General features: G+C 51.8%; 1 protein-coding gene across 5 annotated transcripts; it reads left to right on the top strand.

Moving 5' to 3' along the window:
- Positions 1–606: 606 nt before the first annotated feature.
- Positions 607–11,979, top strand: LOC147353949 (cell adhesion molecule CEACAM7-like). 5 transcript variants are annotated; one of them, XM_086352832.1, is made up of 9 exons: positions 607–785; positions 1,685–2,044; positions 3,235–3,513; positions 4,345–4,623; positions 8,962–9,073; positions 10,273–10,301; positions 10,621–10,652; positions 11,270–11,311; positions 11,556–11,979. In XM_086352832.1, the coding sequence occupies exons 1-9, from the start codon at positions 722–724 to the stop codon at positions 11,619–11,621; spliced, it is 1,263 nt and encodes a 420-aa protein (XP_086208958.1). In that variant the 5' UTR covers positions 607–721; the 3' UTR covers positions 11,622–11,979. The 5 variants fall into 5 exon arrangements, 4 of the variants coding, with proteins under 4 accessions (XP_086208958.1, XP_086208956.1, XP_086208960.1 ...); XM_086352830.1 differs by having other exon boundaries at positions 10,567–10,652; XM_086352834.1 differs by lacking the exon at positions 4,345–4,623.
- The last annotated feature ends 1,835 nt before the right edge of the window (positions 11,980–13,814 follow it).

Raw genomic sequence — 13,814 nt, 5'->3', positions numbered from 1 at the left:
CACCTGGGGGTTCGCAGTCTTCATGAAGCTCCACAGGTGATTCCTACGCACCGTGGGGATGACGTCCCTGTGACAAGCATTCCTCATGCACCCCTCACCCCCAACCCCAGGCTCCTCCTCTGAAGGGGATGACAGAGGGCTGTCGGGGAGGCTGAGTGTGCATCTGATCCAGAGCAGTGGGGACCCTGGGCCCGGACACCCCAAGGTTGTGCTTTTCCAGGCAAGGTTGTGTGTGTGTATAGGTGTGTATATGGAGGTGTCTGTGTGTAGGTGTGTGCGTAGGTATGTGTGTAGGGGTGTGTGTGTTTAGGTATGTGTGTGTAGGTATGTAGGGGTGTGTAGGGGTGTGTGTGTGTGTGTGTATAGGTATGTGTGTGTGTGCGTGTGTGTGTGTATAGGTGTGTGTGCGTGTGTGTGTGTAGATGGAGAATCACTGCTCTAGAAGGCAGAGGACTCGGCAGAGTTCAGGGAATAGAAATACAGACAGAAGGGGAAGGAGGAGAGGGGATGGGGAAGGAGGAGAGGGGAGGCAGAGGGCGGGGCCTGGGCAGAGACCCCGCCCCAGGCCACGTGACCCAGCGAAGTGCTCCTGCCCCCGGAGCAGGCCCAGAACACAGGGGGAAGGACAGCAGAGCTCGCACAGCAGATTGCAGTGCTTCTCAGCATTTTTGGACCAGAAGTTCTCCTCACAGAGAGAGGGACACAGCAGACAACAGGCACCATGGAGCCCCCGTCAGGCCCTGCAAGCAGGAGGCATGTCCCCTGGAACAGGCTCCTCCTGGCAGGTGAGAGGGGACGATTTTCAGGAAGTGGGCAGAGACTGGAGAACAAGAGACTGGCTGGTCTCTGGGGGAGACAGGGCTCTGAGAAGGGACAGAGAGCTTCTGTTCAGACCTGACGGCAGAAAACAGCAGAGCTGGGAAGGGTGGGGGCTCAGCCAGAGGAGACTCTCCATGAACTAGAGCTGGTGAGAGGCAGGAAGACCTCAACTGCTGTAGGTTTTATGAGTTATTCTTCACTGAGCAGTAATTGTTGAAAACTGATGACAATAACAATTATTTATATCTGGATGTCACTACAGAAAAGCACATAACCAGGACAGTGAACACTGTCCATACCCGCACCCTTAGAAGCTGGCAAACGCCAGGCTGTGGAATTCCTGGGACGTCTCCGTCCTTCACCTCCAGGAATTAATATCTAGAACCTGGTCCAGGCCCTGGGTTATAACCAGGATCAGACAAGCCCCTGCCCTCACGGAGCCCACGCTCTGTGGGGAAGAAGACAGATAAGCAGAGAGATCGAGAGTGTGCTGGCAGGTGCTACAGGCGTCACGCAGGAAAGGGATCAGGGAAGGGTCAGCAAGTGAGCACGGAGGGTCTTTACAGCAGCTGGTCATGGGGAGGGGCATCTTCCAACAGGCCCTGAGTGTGAGCAGGTGTGTGAGGGCAGCGAGGGAGTGAGCCAGGCAGACAGCAGGGGAAACAGAGGAAAAAACGAGCCCAGAGGGGCAGAAGTGACGGGGGTCATGCTGCTGCCCTTGAACCACACACACACATACATGCACACACACACACTCACACACTAAGGCTGAGGGATGAAGAGACCTGCTCAGGACCCAGGGCACCATTTTCCCATCCCCCACACAGGTCACAATATTAACTGGTTTCTCTCTCTTCCCTCCTAGTCTCACTCTTAACTTTCTGGACCCCGCCCACCACTGCCCAGCCCACGATTGAAACGATGCCCCCTCTTGCTGCAGAAGGGTCAGATGTTCTTCTACTTGCCCACAACGTGGCAAAGAATCCTCTAGGCTATTCCTGGTACAGAGGAGAAAGGATAGACAACAGCCAGCTAATTGTATCATATAGAGTAGCCACTAATTTAACTACCAAAGGGCCTACACACAGCGGACGGGAGGCACTTTACCCCAATGGAACGCTGCTGATCCAGAGCGTCACCCAGAAAGACACAGGATCCTACATGCTGCTCGTTACAAAGGATGATTTACAGACAGAAAGACAAACTGGACAAATCCACGTACACCGTGAGTGCCTCCTCTCTGACCTCGGGGTGTTGGGGGGTGAATTCTGTTCTGACAGACCCGGATGGCGCCTCCATCCTCTCTGCATTGTGTCCCGTGTCGGGGTTTGAACATTCAGTGCAGGACACATGTTGTGGAGAAAACTCCAAAGGGTCAGAAATGCTTTCCAGGAAGCCAGGCCCTGCGGACACTGTGTAGAGAGAAGGACAGTCTGATGAGGGACTCGGCAGAGGGAGAGCACTCTCAGTCCAGCCCCCTGGGCCCCTCCCCGTGACCATGACCCTGAGGAAGACCCTGCAGGACTCAGGGAAGACCCTGGCCTGAGGGCCCCCAGGGATCCTCACAGAGAAGCTCAGCCCCAGGAAGCCCCTCCCAGACCCTGTCCCAGGGCTCCTGCCTCCAGTGACCCTGGGAAGCCTGTGCCAAATCCGGAGGCTCCAAGCTGGTCACCAGCCAGGGCTCAGCCCCAAGAGCCACATCCGTGCAGGGGCATAGTCTGGTCCTACTCATGAGACTCGGCATGGACAGCACACAGGTACAAGGTCCCCAGGAATCAAGCAAATGCCCTAGGGGACTTGGAGACGCCAGAAAAATCTCAGCACCCCCAGAGAGGAACAGAGGAAGGAAGACACTCCTGGCAGCTCCTCGAGCCCATGGTGCAGCCCAGGGAGCTCTCTCCCGAGGCTGGTTGGTAAAAACCCGAAGAAATGCGAGGCGGTCTCTGAATCTACCCTGTTCTGTCCACCACTAAACGCTGCTGCACAATCAACCCCCAAGGAAGCCTGTGCTTCTCCCAGACATAGAGCAGGTGGCCTCACACTCTCTGAGCTCAGGTCCCCATGCATTTGTCCTGCCACACACAAGCCTGCCTTATTCTTTAAAGTCTGGCTGAGAGGCGAAGGATGCCAATTTTGTTGAAAGATGCTTTCAGAGGAGCCAAAAGTATAAGAAAGTGAGAGTGTTAATCGTTCAGTCACGTCCTACTCTTTCCTATTCCATGGACTGTAGCCCACCAGGCTCCTCTGTCCATGCAATTCTCCAGGCAAGAATATTGACTGGGTGGCAATTCCCTTCTCCAGGGGATCTTTCTGACCCAGGGACTGAACCCAGGTCTCCTGCACTGGCAGGCAGATTCTTTACTGTCTGAGCCACCAGGGAGGCTCAGGGCAATGTCCTCTCTGTTATCTGCACAGCGGTGCTACCCACACCCGTCATCACCAGCAACAACTCCAACCCCTGGGAGCACAAGGACACTGTGGTGTTAACATGTGGACCTGAGACTCAGAACACCTCCTACATGTGGTGGATCAGCAATCAGAGCCTCCCCAAGAGCACCAGGCTGGAACTGTCCGAGGACAAGAGGACTCTCACAGTGGTCACCGTCACAAGGAAAGAGAAAGGACCCTATGTGTGTGAAACCCGGAACCCAGTGAGCATCAGCCGCAGTGACCCATTCACCCTGGATGTCCTCTGTGAGTAACCTCTGTTCCTATGTGGCCTGAGCTGCCCACCCAAATGCACACTGCCAGAGGCCAATCCACACCCATCCCTCTCAGGTCCGAGTACATGGGCCATCACCCCTGGACACCCAGACTGGCCATGACTTCCTGTCCCAGGCAAGCCCAGGCAGGTCCACCTTGAATGAGGACAGGGAGGGGATGGGCTGCTCTGTGTGGGTGGCTGAGGATCACCAGAATATGATGGGAGAAACAAATTAACGTCAGACTCACAATGAGTGAGCATGAAGGACCCAGGGGCCCCAATACAGACCAGGAACTTGCCTTCCCTCTGATTGCACCACGTGTGGCTTTCTGCTCTTTGCTCTAAACGGTCCGATCACCCCACCACTACCCCTCAGACTCCTCTGACCATCCAGAGGGGAACCTCAACCTCTCCTGCCACACAGCCTCTAACCCAGCCACACAGCGCTCCCCGCTTGTCAGTGTGAGGCCCCAGGAATACACCCAGGCTCTCTCTATTCCCAATCACAACATGTACTCTCAGATCCTACATTCTCTGACTGTTTTGGATAGCCCCACAGTCAGAAGATCAAGGTTCCCAGGGCTGATAGCACAGAGCTGTCTAGTACTAGACTGTTGTCCCAGCAACCAGGCAAGGGTCCCTCTTGTGTGATCTGGGGGTCAGAGGAGATGTGCGATCATCTCTTTCCCGTTGCCACCTGAACAAAGACCCAGGGCCTTCCTCACAGTCATCTTTACAGAGGTCTTGGGCCCCAAGACTGAGGAGGGAGCAAGGCCCAGGCCCCTGACCCACTCAGCAGTCACCCCTCTGTCTCTCCACAGACCCAGTGGCACTGCCTTCCCTCCAAGCCAGCAACACCACAGTCCCAGAACATGAGGGCCCCGTGGTCCTGACCTGCCTCACAGATGAGACTGGGGTCTCCATACGCTGGCTCTTCAAAGGCCAGAGTCTCCTCCTCGCAGACAGGATGACACTGTCCTCAGACAGCAGCACCCTCACCATAGACCCCGTCAGCAGAGAGGACGCCGGGGGTTATCAGTGTGAGGTCTCCAACAGGGGCAACTCCAGCAAGAGTGGCCCCCTCAGGCTGAGGGTGACCTGTGAGTGACCACCATTGCCTCCTGTCTTAGTCGTTCAGTGGTGTCTGACTCTTTGTGACACCACGGACTTGAGCTCACTAGGCTACTCTGTCCATGGGATTTCCCAGGCAAGAATCCTGGAGTGGGTTGCCATTCGCTACTCCAGGGGATCGTCCTGACCCAAGGATCGATCCCGTGTCTGCTGCCCTGCGGGCACTCTTCCCGGCTAAGCCTCCAGTGAAGCCCATTTTCACTGGATAAGCTTCTTTTATTAACTCCACCAACAATTAGCCTATCATCTCATTTTCTTCACTTCAAGCAATTGGAACATGTGCTATCTCTCCCCTCCTCATCCCCTGATTTCTCCTGGCCCTCTGCTGTGAAGCCTCGTTGCCAAGACCGCTGGAAGCAGCACTAAAATCAGTACCTGGGACTTCCTGGGCAGTCCAGTGGTTAAGACTCCACCTTCCACTGCAGGGGTTGCTGTGACCTCCTCCTGGGGATCTTCCCCACCCAGGGACTGAATCCGTGTCTCTTACGTCTCCTGATTGGCAGGTGGGATCTTTACCACTGGTGCCTCCTAGGAAGCCCTGGTGAGTCATAAAGCCTAAATCTCCTTTTTCTTATGTGTACAGTGGTGTTTGTTATGCACTTTATAGAGCTTTGTGAATACGCGCTCCGATGAAGGTGGAAATTACAGCAGACATGTTCAGGCAGTAAGTGTCAGGATGTTAGTTCACACTGTTGTGATTGCAGGCTTGCTGCCACACTCAACTCCAGGTCCCTCCACTTGGCTTTCTTAGTTGCACCATCGTCTCTACAGTGGAAGTGACACCGTTTCTTCACAGGATGGGCGGTGGTCATGTGTGGTGAGAGCTGGGGGCCTTGAGGACTGTACTTTGTGCAACATAAACTCCTATGACTGTGTGTTGTCTGTTGGTCGGTTAGGTCTCTGGTTTACAGTGTTCTCACGGTCTCTAGTTGTCAGTGAAATCTCTCTGACTGCTGTGTCCATTATTGAAAGTGGGGTGTTGTAGTGTCAGTGTTATGACCGAGCTATTTCTCCCCTCGATGCTGTCCATTTTTGATTCACAAATCTGGTGTTGTTGGGTGCATAATGCTTATAATTGTTCTATTTCCTTGATGGATGGAAACTTTTCTTGATATGCAAGGTCCTAATGTCTCTTGCAGGCTTTTTTGATTTAGAGATGATTATAGCAGACACTAATACAGCCACCACCATTCTCTTTTTATTGCTATTTGCATAGAATATCTTTTTCCAGCCTTACTTCAACCTTCTATGTTTTTGTATCTAAAGTGAGTCTCTTGAAGAGAGTATAGAGAGGGGTCATAATTTTTATCCATTCTGTCAACCTCTGCCTTTAATTTGAAGGTTGAGGCTATCTATCATTCAAATACTTCCCGATAAGAAAGAGCTTCTGCCATCTAGCTATTTGTTATATGTCTTACGTGCTTTATTCATTAATTCCTCTATTACTTCCTCTTTGGTATTTAGATGATTTCCTTTCATATGTGTCATTTTGATTCTGTTCTTCCCCTTTCCAATGTCTTCCAGTTCTTTTCTTAGTTTCTAACTTGAAGATGACAGTTATATCTTAAACATATAACTATGGAGTTGAAATACCAACCAGATTCTATGATGTATATTACAAATGAGGTGCTCTGTGCATCTCCATCGCCTCCATATTACACACTTGTTGTCATATATTTCAGCCGTCCTTGTACAATATATGCCCGTTATATAGATTTATAAACATTGTCTCATGTAATATCTTTGAAATAAAAAACAAAAATGAGCAATTATATAAAAGACAATAATACCGGCTCAGATAAGATAGCTACCTGTTGTGTAATTTGACCTCTCTTCTCTAGGTTGCCTGTGGCTCTGAGTTACCGTGTAATGTTTGTTCAGTCATCTTAAAGGTTTCCTTTCACACTTCATATATGCTGTGTCTCCAGGGAATGAGTTCCCTCGACTGTTGTTTATCTGGAAAAGTCCTAATTTGAGCTTCATTGAAGGAGAGCTTCTCTGTACATTGCTTCGCCGGTTGACAGTCTTGCTTTTAGGACTTCAGTTGGTCATCCCAACGCCTTCTGATGTGGAATTCGCTTTTCACACTGTTGAAGATCTGCTGCACACGCTGAGTCACTCCTCTCTCGCTGCGTTTTACACTTCCTCTTTCCCTCGGTCTTTCAACAACTTGACTCTATTGTGTCACAATGTCTATATCTTGAGTTACCCCTTTTTGGAGTTCCTCAACCATCTCTAGTATGTGATCTCATCCACTTTTGGAGGTTTTAAACCATTCATTTTTATATATATTTTTCATTGTTTTTCCCTATCTATTGTACTTCAGGAACTGCCATCCTGCATATGTTTGTCCACCTGATGGAGTTCTGCATAATACTTTGCCTGGAGTCACTATTTGCCTTCTTTTTTTTTTCCCTTTCTACTCCCCCGTCTAAATAACTTCTTTTTTTCTATCTTCGTGTTCACGGATGCTTTCTTCTACCTGCTCAGACGTGCTGAGGAATCGCCTTTCTAAGTTATTGTTTTCACTTCCTATTCTTCAGCTCCAGATTTTCTTCAACCCTGTTTAAATAATTTAACAATGAGGAAGAACACATCTTTCTTGAGAAGCAGGTGCTCCTCAGACCTGACCAATGTGGAGACAGCCATCCCCTCACACTGTGCACTCCACTGCTTTAGACATGGACACTGATTATGTAGCTAGTGGGTCAATCTCAGACAAGCACACTAGGAGCAGAAAACCACAAAGAGAGGAGGGTAGTTGTGGACCCTGAGAAGGAAGGCTCATCCCACGAACTCTCAGATGGCATCAATCAAGGAACTGGACTTCTCCTCAAGTTTGAAGTACTCCCTTCCCTCTCTAGGGGCTTCTCATGTGGGGCTAGTGGTAAAGAACCTGCCTGCCAGTGCTAATGCAGGAGACAAAGGGATGCAGGTTTGATCCCTGGAGGACAGGAAGATCCCTTGGAGGAGGAAATGGCAACCCACTCCAGTATTTTTGCCTTGAGAATTCCATGGACAGAGGAGGCAATCCCAATGATCTGGAACCACAGACAAAGGTCATGCTCTTTGGTAGTCAATCCCTCCCTCTTCGAAATCCCGCGAGCCTTCCAATCTGGGTGCAAACAGACCAAGTGATATGGGGACAAGCATCCAATGGTCGGTGAATCAATGAGCAGAATTTACGGCTCACTGAGAAGGTGATGCTGTCCCAGACAAGCAACAGTGTCAGGACAGCGGATGCGGGGTCCCATCAGTGTGGGGTCTCCTCCCAGTCAGAGTCTGCAGATGTGATGCCAGCTCCCCACTGAGCACTATAGTGACCTTCCACACCTCTCTTCCTGTGTAATTTCACTGGAAGTGGGTGTGTAATGAATGCAAATAATGAGGACATGGGTAGTCTCCTTTCGGAGCCTGTAGAACAATGTGTTTAATTAATTATGCAAAACTTAGCTAATTTTGTCATAGTTCGGTTATTGTGAGAATTGTTTGACTGTAGGCAAGGCACTGGATCTTGTGCCTCCGTTTCCCCCTCTGTAAATCGGAGAAGAAGAGCTGGATCTTAGGGCTGCTGTGAGGTTGGTCACTAGGAAGGGAATGAGATTAAAATTCTCCCTGTAGGTAAAATTCTTACCACACAGAGTCGGCAGGCAAGAAGTATTCACGGGGGATATTTTGGTTTTCAGCGTTGTGGGTTTTGGCTGTAGAGTCAAACAACTCGGTTACATTTCTCTTTCACCTGGTCCTAGCTCTGTGGCCTCCATTCCTTTATTGAAGAACTGTGTGTCTCAAATCTATGTATGCACAGCGGGGATGAAAACCCCTCCCTCGTGGGGATGGAAAGATGAGAAAAAATGGGTGTAAATGATTTCCCACTGTGCCAGTCGCACAGGAGTACCTGGAAACAGTTCATTAATATTATTACTACTAATCAATGTTGGGTGGACTGGAGAGGAACTACCCTCTAAGACCGACAGTTGTGATGGAAACAAAAAATCAGAGGGAGGGGGCATAATGTGAGAAGAAGAGTCCTTCAAAGGAAAATGAACAGGACATGGAGATGGCTACAGTGAGAGAATGGAGAGCTAGAGCAAGTCCAAGGTTTCAAATCTGACGAAGAGGGAAATGATGCAGCCTCGTGCAGTGGGAGAGTCAGGAGGACACTGTGATGACAAAACACGCAACCACACAGGCCTCAGAGCATTTCCTTCCTCCTAACCAGGCCCTCTCCCTGTAAGACTCCTCCTGGTATTGCCTCCAGTGAACTCGGACCCCGTTTCCCCTCTCTCTTTCTCTTCTGCTTTCAGGGCGAGAAAACGCCCAAGCCCTCGGTGTGGGGGCCATTACTGGCATCGTGATTGGGGTCCTGCTTGTGCTGACGCTGCTGGCTGTCCTGGGGTGTTTCATTTTCCTTCACAGGTACAGTGGCATTTCCAGATGCTGCCCCCACCCCCAGGTTGACCCTAGTCCTAGAGGAAGGACACCCCATCCTCCAATTTCCGGCCTGGATCTCCAGGACCCCCCCACTTCCCCACGGGTATTCTCTCTCTTTCTCCAGTTCCTGCCTCACTAGATATTGACCTCTGGCAACTTCCTTAACACCGTCCTGGTTTATTTTGTTATTTAGTCGCGAAGTTGTATCCATCTCCTTTGCCACTCCATGAACTCCTCTGTCCATGGAATTTCTAGGCAAGAATACTAGAGTGGGTTGCCATTTCCTTCCCCAGGGTATCTTCCTGGCCCAGGGATTGAACCTGTGTCCCATGCATTGGCAGGTAGATTCTTTACCTCTGAGCCACCAGGGAAGGCCCGTCTATCAGTTAACACAATTAAGACACCTCCTTGTCCTCGTTCCCTATATGTAGGCTGGCAGGTAGTAAGTACTCAGAAAAAGGTATCTCTTCCTGTATATTTAAATCCACCTACTCTGATGAGGGGCAGTCACAGGGCCAGGACCTGAGGGTCGTCTTCGCCAAGTCCACACTTGGCCAGAGAGTGGAAGTTTGGACAGGCCAGGTGGGGTCAAATGCCCCCACGTGGCAGATGCATTAACAACACCCCTGATGCATGAGACAGAACATCGTGCCAGGTCCGCAGGTGGTGGGATGTCTTTACACTTAAGGTCCAGGTAGATGGAGACAGAGGACAAGGCCACTGTCACATTTCAGCAGCTCCTGGGTGAGGGCAGGTGGCCACAGCAGCGATACTGCCCTCAGTGAGATCCCAGAGTCTCTGGCTGACCGCTTTCCTCCCCGTGCACTGGCCCTGCTCTCTCCATAAGCGTGATGAATCCACTCAGACAAAGCTTTGGATGGATGGACGCCTTTCCCAGAGCCTTGGTCCCTTCAGTGGCCACTTTCTCCTGAACCCTATTAGCCTATGGTCCTGCCCCTCTGGACTCAGGGCAGATACGGCTTCTTAAGGACTTTCCTCAGCATCCTTACTGGGCCCTCCCCTCCTAAGCAGCCTTGGTGGAGAAAGGAGGTGTCCAGCCCCTGCTTGGACATTCAGATCCTCCTGTCCCGCGTTCTGACACCAAAGCCTTGACCTCCGTCTACACTCCTCACAAATATGCCTGTTTTGTTTTTCTTTCCTAACCCCGGCTGCCTGCACAACAGAGGGAACTGGCCCCCAGCGTCCACCTCAGGTGAGTGTCTGTTCAGCCCAGGACAGCGGGGAGCCCCGGTCAGGCCCTGCCATGTCTGTTCCTGCCTGCCACCCCCAGGGTCTCTGGCCCTTTCTCTGGGGCTTCAGCACAGGGGATCCAATTGGCTAGTCTGCTTTTCCTATGGGTTATCATCCTGGGAGGCTCCCTCGCCCTCACTGGGGCCTGAAATTGCCAGAGGTTCTCTCCCTTGGTGGGGATCTTTCTCCCATGGTTCTCCGGAAGGTGGACATCCAACCTCTCCTAGGAGAATGGGCTAAGCTTCCTCACATGCTCAGTGGTAACTCCTGTCTCCTCCCAGGAGGTGGTCCCTCTGGCAGCTCTGTCTCCCAGGTAAGTACATTCCTTCCTTGTCTCTTCTCCCAGCGTCCCCGCTTCACAAGCTCTGGGCAGGGGGACTGTCCAACCCAGAAGCACTGTGAGACACCCTTCACTCGAGGGTAGTTGAAAGTCACTCAGTCATGTCCAGTCTTTGTGACGCCATGGACTGTAGCCTGCCAGGCTCCTCTGTCCATGGATTTCTCCAGGCAAGAATACTGGAATGAGTTACCATTGCCTTCTCCAGGGGATCTCCCTGACCCAGGGATCGAGCCTCGGTCTCCCACATTGCAGGCAGATTCTTTGCCTTCTGAGCCACCAGGGAAGCTCATCAGAGTAGTTAGAACATGGCAAGTCCCACCAAGCTGGGAGCTGGATGCACTTCAGGGACATGACCACCCACAACCTTATGCAGAGGCTGCTCTGGTCCCCTGACTAGAACTCAGGAGAACCTTGGAGTTCAGCCAGGAAGAGAGTGGGCACTGGATCATCCGTCAGGGGAGCTAGGCTAACAAGGGTGGGAAACAGAGCCCAGATAGGATTTGGGGTCGGGGTTCCAGGCTTGGAGATGGCTGGTCGGGAGAAATGACTCTCTTTCCCTCTCCTCTGATGCCCACTTCCTCCATGCCCAGGCCTCCCTACCTGATGCCAGGCCACCAGCTCCCATCTACCAGGTGAGTGTGGGGATCCAAGTTCTGGTTCCATAGCCCAGAAGGCAAAGGAAGTGCCCCCTGCACACCTGGCTGTGTTTGGAGGTCCAAGAAATAGCAGGAAAGATGGAGAGGGGATGAAGGGGAGGTGGGTCTGGACCAAAAACCTCTGACACGAACAGACCCTGGGTAACCCAGGGCTGGGAAGTCCCTGGGAAGTCATCTAAGAAGGTTACATGAGCTGGAAGGCATCGGTTTTCTTTTGCAGGAATTACTACACCCCGACACAGACGTTTACTGTAATATCAGCCACAAAGCAGATGCGGGTCCTTAGTTCCTCCAGACACGTCTCCTTACGGACTGTGTGAAAGAGCTTACCTGAGACCCAAGACCCGAGTGAGGTCAAGAGGAAGAGCCTGAGGCAGAGAACCAGCTCTGAGATCTGAGGCTATTCAGGAACCTGGGCCCAGGCTCAGGGTCCTCCTGGATTCCTGGCAACACTGACAGGCTGCCCTGAAGCCTGGATGGACCAGAACTCAGGCTGCAATTCCCACAGTGGGGGGAGGTTCAGCAGGGCAAGTGACTGGTCCTGTGACCCACGGTGGACCACCAGAGAGATCTGAATCAAGAGCACTTTCCTTCCCCTGGTTGCAAAATATACTGCCCTTGGGTCTTGTCCAGCAAGAAATTCACCTGAATCTCTGCTCTGGTCTCTCCATGGTTGCTCAGGGAAAGTATTAGCTCTAGTTACCTGACCTCCCCATCTATTCCCTGGGGGAAAGGAAGGGGAAGATTCTGAGAATGGAGGGAGGGGGCATGCTAACAGGAAAGGAGGGTCACCAGACCCTTGGCAGCCACATGGGCACTCGGCAGTCCTCACACTGCCCTGGGGTCCCAGACACCTCCCAGTGCTTGCTCACTTGGCATGGAGTCTCTGGAGCACAGAATATGGGACCGTCTGAGACCCACTAGAACACGAGTCAGGAAGGATGAGTCGTGGGTGAGACAACTTTTATGGGTGAGGCCCCTTTGCAGCCTCTTGGTGTCCTGAGCCCTTGGCCATCCTCACCAAGCCTTGCTGGCCCCAACTTGTGCTGCCTCAATTGAGTTTTTTTTGTTCAGTTGCTAAGTTGTGTCTGAGTCTTTGGGACCCCATGGACTGCAGCACGCCAGGCTTCCCTGTTCTTCACTATCCCCCAGAGATTGCTTCAACTAATCTCCACTGAGTCAGCGATGGGACAGGAACTTTTGTCTGTCCCCAGATCAAGGATCCAGAATGCCTTCTCTCTCCATGGGTTTCTGTTGTTTCCCTAAGGGCCTAAGCCCTGAGGACCTCGTTCCCTTTGGGGGACCCAGAGGAGCAATCAGAGTCACCAAAGTAAGAGGGACCCAGAAGCCATGCTCTGAGCAAGGTCCTCCCAGGAACTTCCCGTGACCTCTATCCACTTTCTGCTGGTTTCCACTTTGCTTTCCGACGCGGATCGTGAGCCTGCTCCCAACACACACACACGTCAGCCTCAGGGCAAAGGTGCAGGCTCTACCTAAAACTCAACCTGACTATGACGGCAAAGGGCTCACCTGTCTCCTCCTCAGTGTCCCAAGGGCCTTCCCACCCGGATCTCCCCTGCAGCCCCCACCACACACCTGGGCTAGCAAGTCTCAGTCTCTCCCTGAGGTCCCTGGGATAGGTCTGTTCTCATATAGTTCCACTCGGATCAGGTGCCCACACTCACACAAACACAGCAGGTGTGTGCCCTAGGGCACAGAGCCCACAGTTGGCAAGCATGCTCTTGGCAAGCATGGCCATGTATCATCTGTGCTGAGATGAGATGAGAGGTAAGAGAAACCACCTGCAAAGCTTCCAATCATGATTTAGGTCTAAATTACTTCTTATCCCCCCAGGCACACAGTCTTGGATGAGACAAGGTGACGCTTCTTGGTGTTCCTTACTGTTCTGTAACAAATGACCACAAATTTAGGGGCACAAACCACAGTGTCAATATGACGCTGTTCTTTCTGGATTCTACAGACAGTTCATTTCTTTGCCTTTCCAAGCTGTGAGAGGCTGCCTGCTTTCCTTGGTTCGTGGCCACTTCCTCCATCTTCAAAGCCAGCAGTGGAACATCTTAAAGGTCCCCAAGGTCTCCTTCCATCATCCCATCCCCTCTGGCTCTGCCTCTCCTGCCTTGGAACACTGTGAATGTATTGGACTCAGCCCAATACATCACCCACCATAATGTCCAAGTTACCCCACCATATCTCCCAAATACCCCACCATAGTCTCCCAGTCATGTGATCTGAATTTCATCTGTAGATTTCCTTAATAATGGGGCACATTTCTCAGATTGTGGGCTAGAAGTTGTGGACATCTCTTAGGGTTCTGTGCTCTGCCTCCCACTCCTCTCAAGGCCGTGGGCATCATCTTCCCTCGCTGCAATCTGCTCTGGGCAGCTTGGACTTTGTCAGGCCGATGTGGGGTCAAGTCCCGCCACGATGTCCACAGCAATCTCACTGGCCCTGAGCCCTG

Source organism: Bos grunniens, chromosome 18 (genome assembly GCF_055505025.1).
Source record: "Bos grunniens cultivar Pamir isolate PY7600 chromosome 18, Bosgru_T2T1.0, whole genome shotgun sequence".
Classification (NCBI taxonomy): domain Eukaryota; kingdom Metazoa; phylum Chordata; class Mammalia; order Artiodactyla; family Bovidae; genus Bos; species Bos grunniens.
This window is presented reverse-complemented; position numbering and strand designations above follow the sequence as displayed.

Bases quoted from the DNA above. Each gene is read 5' to 3' on its own strand.
- LOC147353949 (XM_086352830.1), top strand. From the start codon at position 722: ATGGAGCCCCCGTCAGGCCCTGCAAGCAGGAGGCATGTCCCCTGGAAC. The intron at 9,074-10,272 runs GTACAGTGGCAT...CCTGCACAACAG, and splicing joins TGTTTCATTTTCCTTCACAG to AGGGAACTGGCCCCCAGCGT. The intron at 10,653-11,269 runs GTAAGTACATTC...CTCCATGCCCAG, and splicing joins CTGGCAGCTCTGTCTCCCAG to GCCTCCCTACCTGATGCCAG.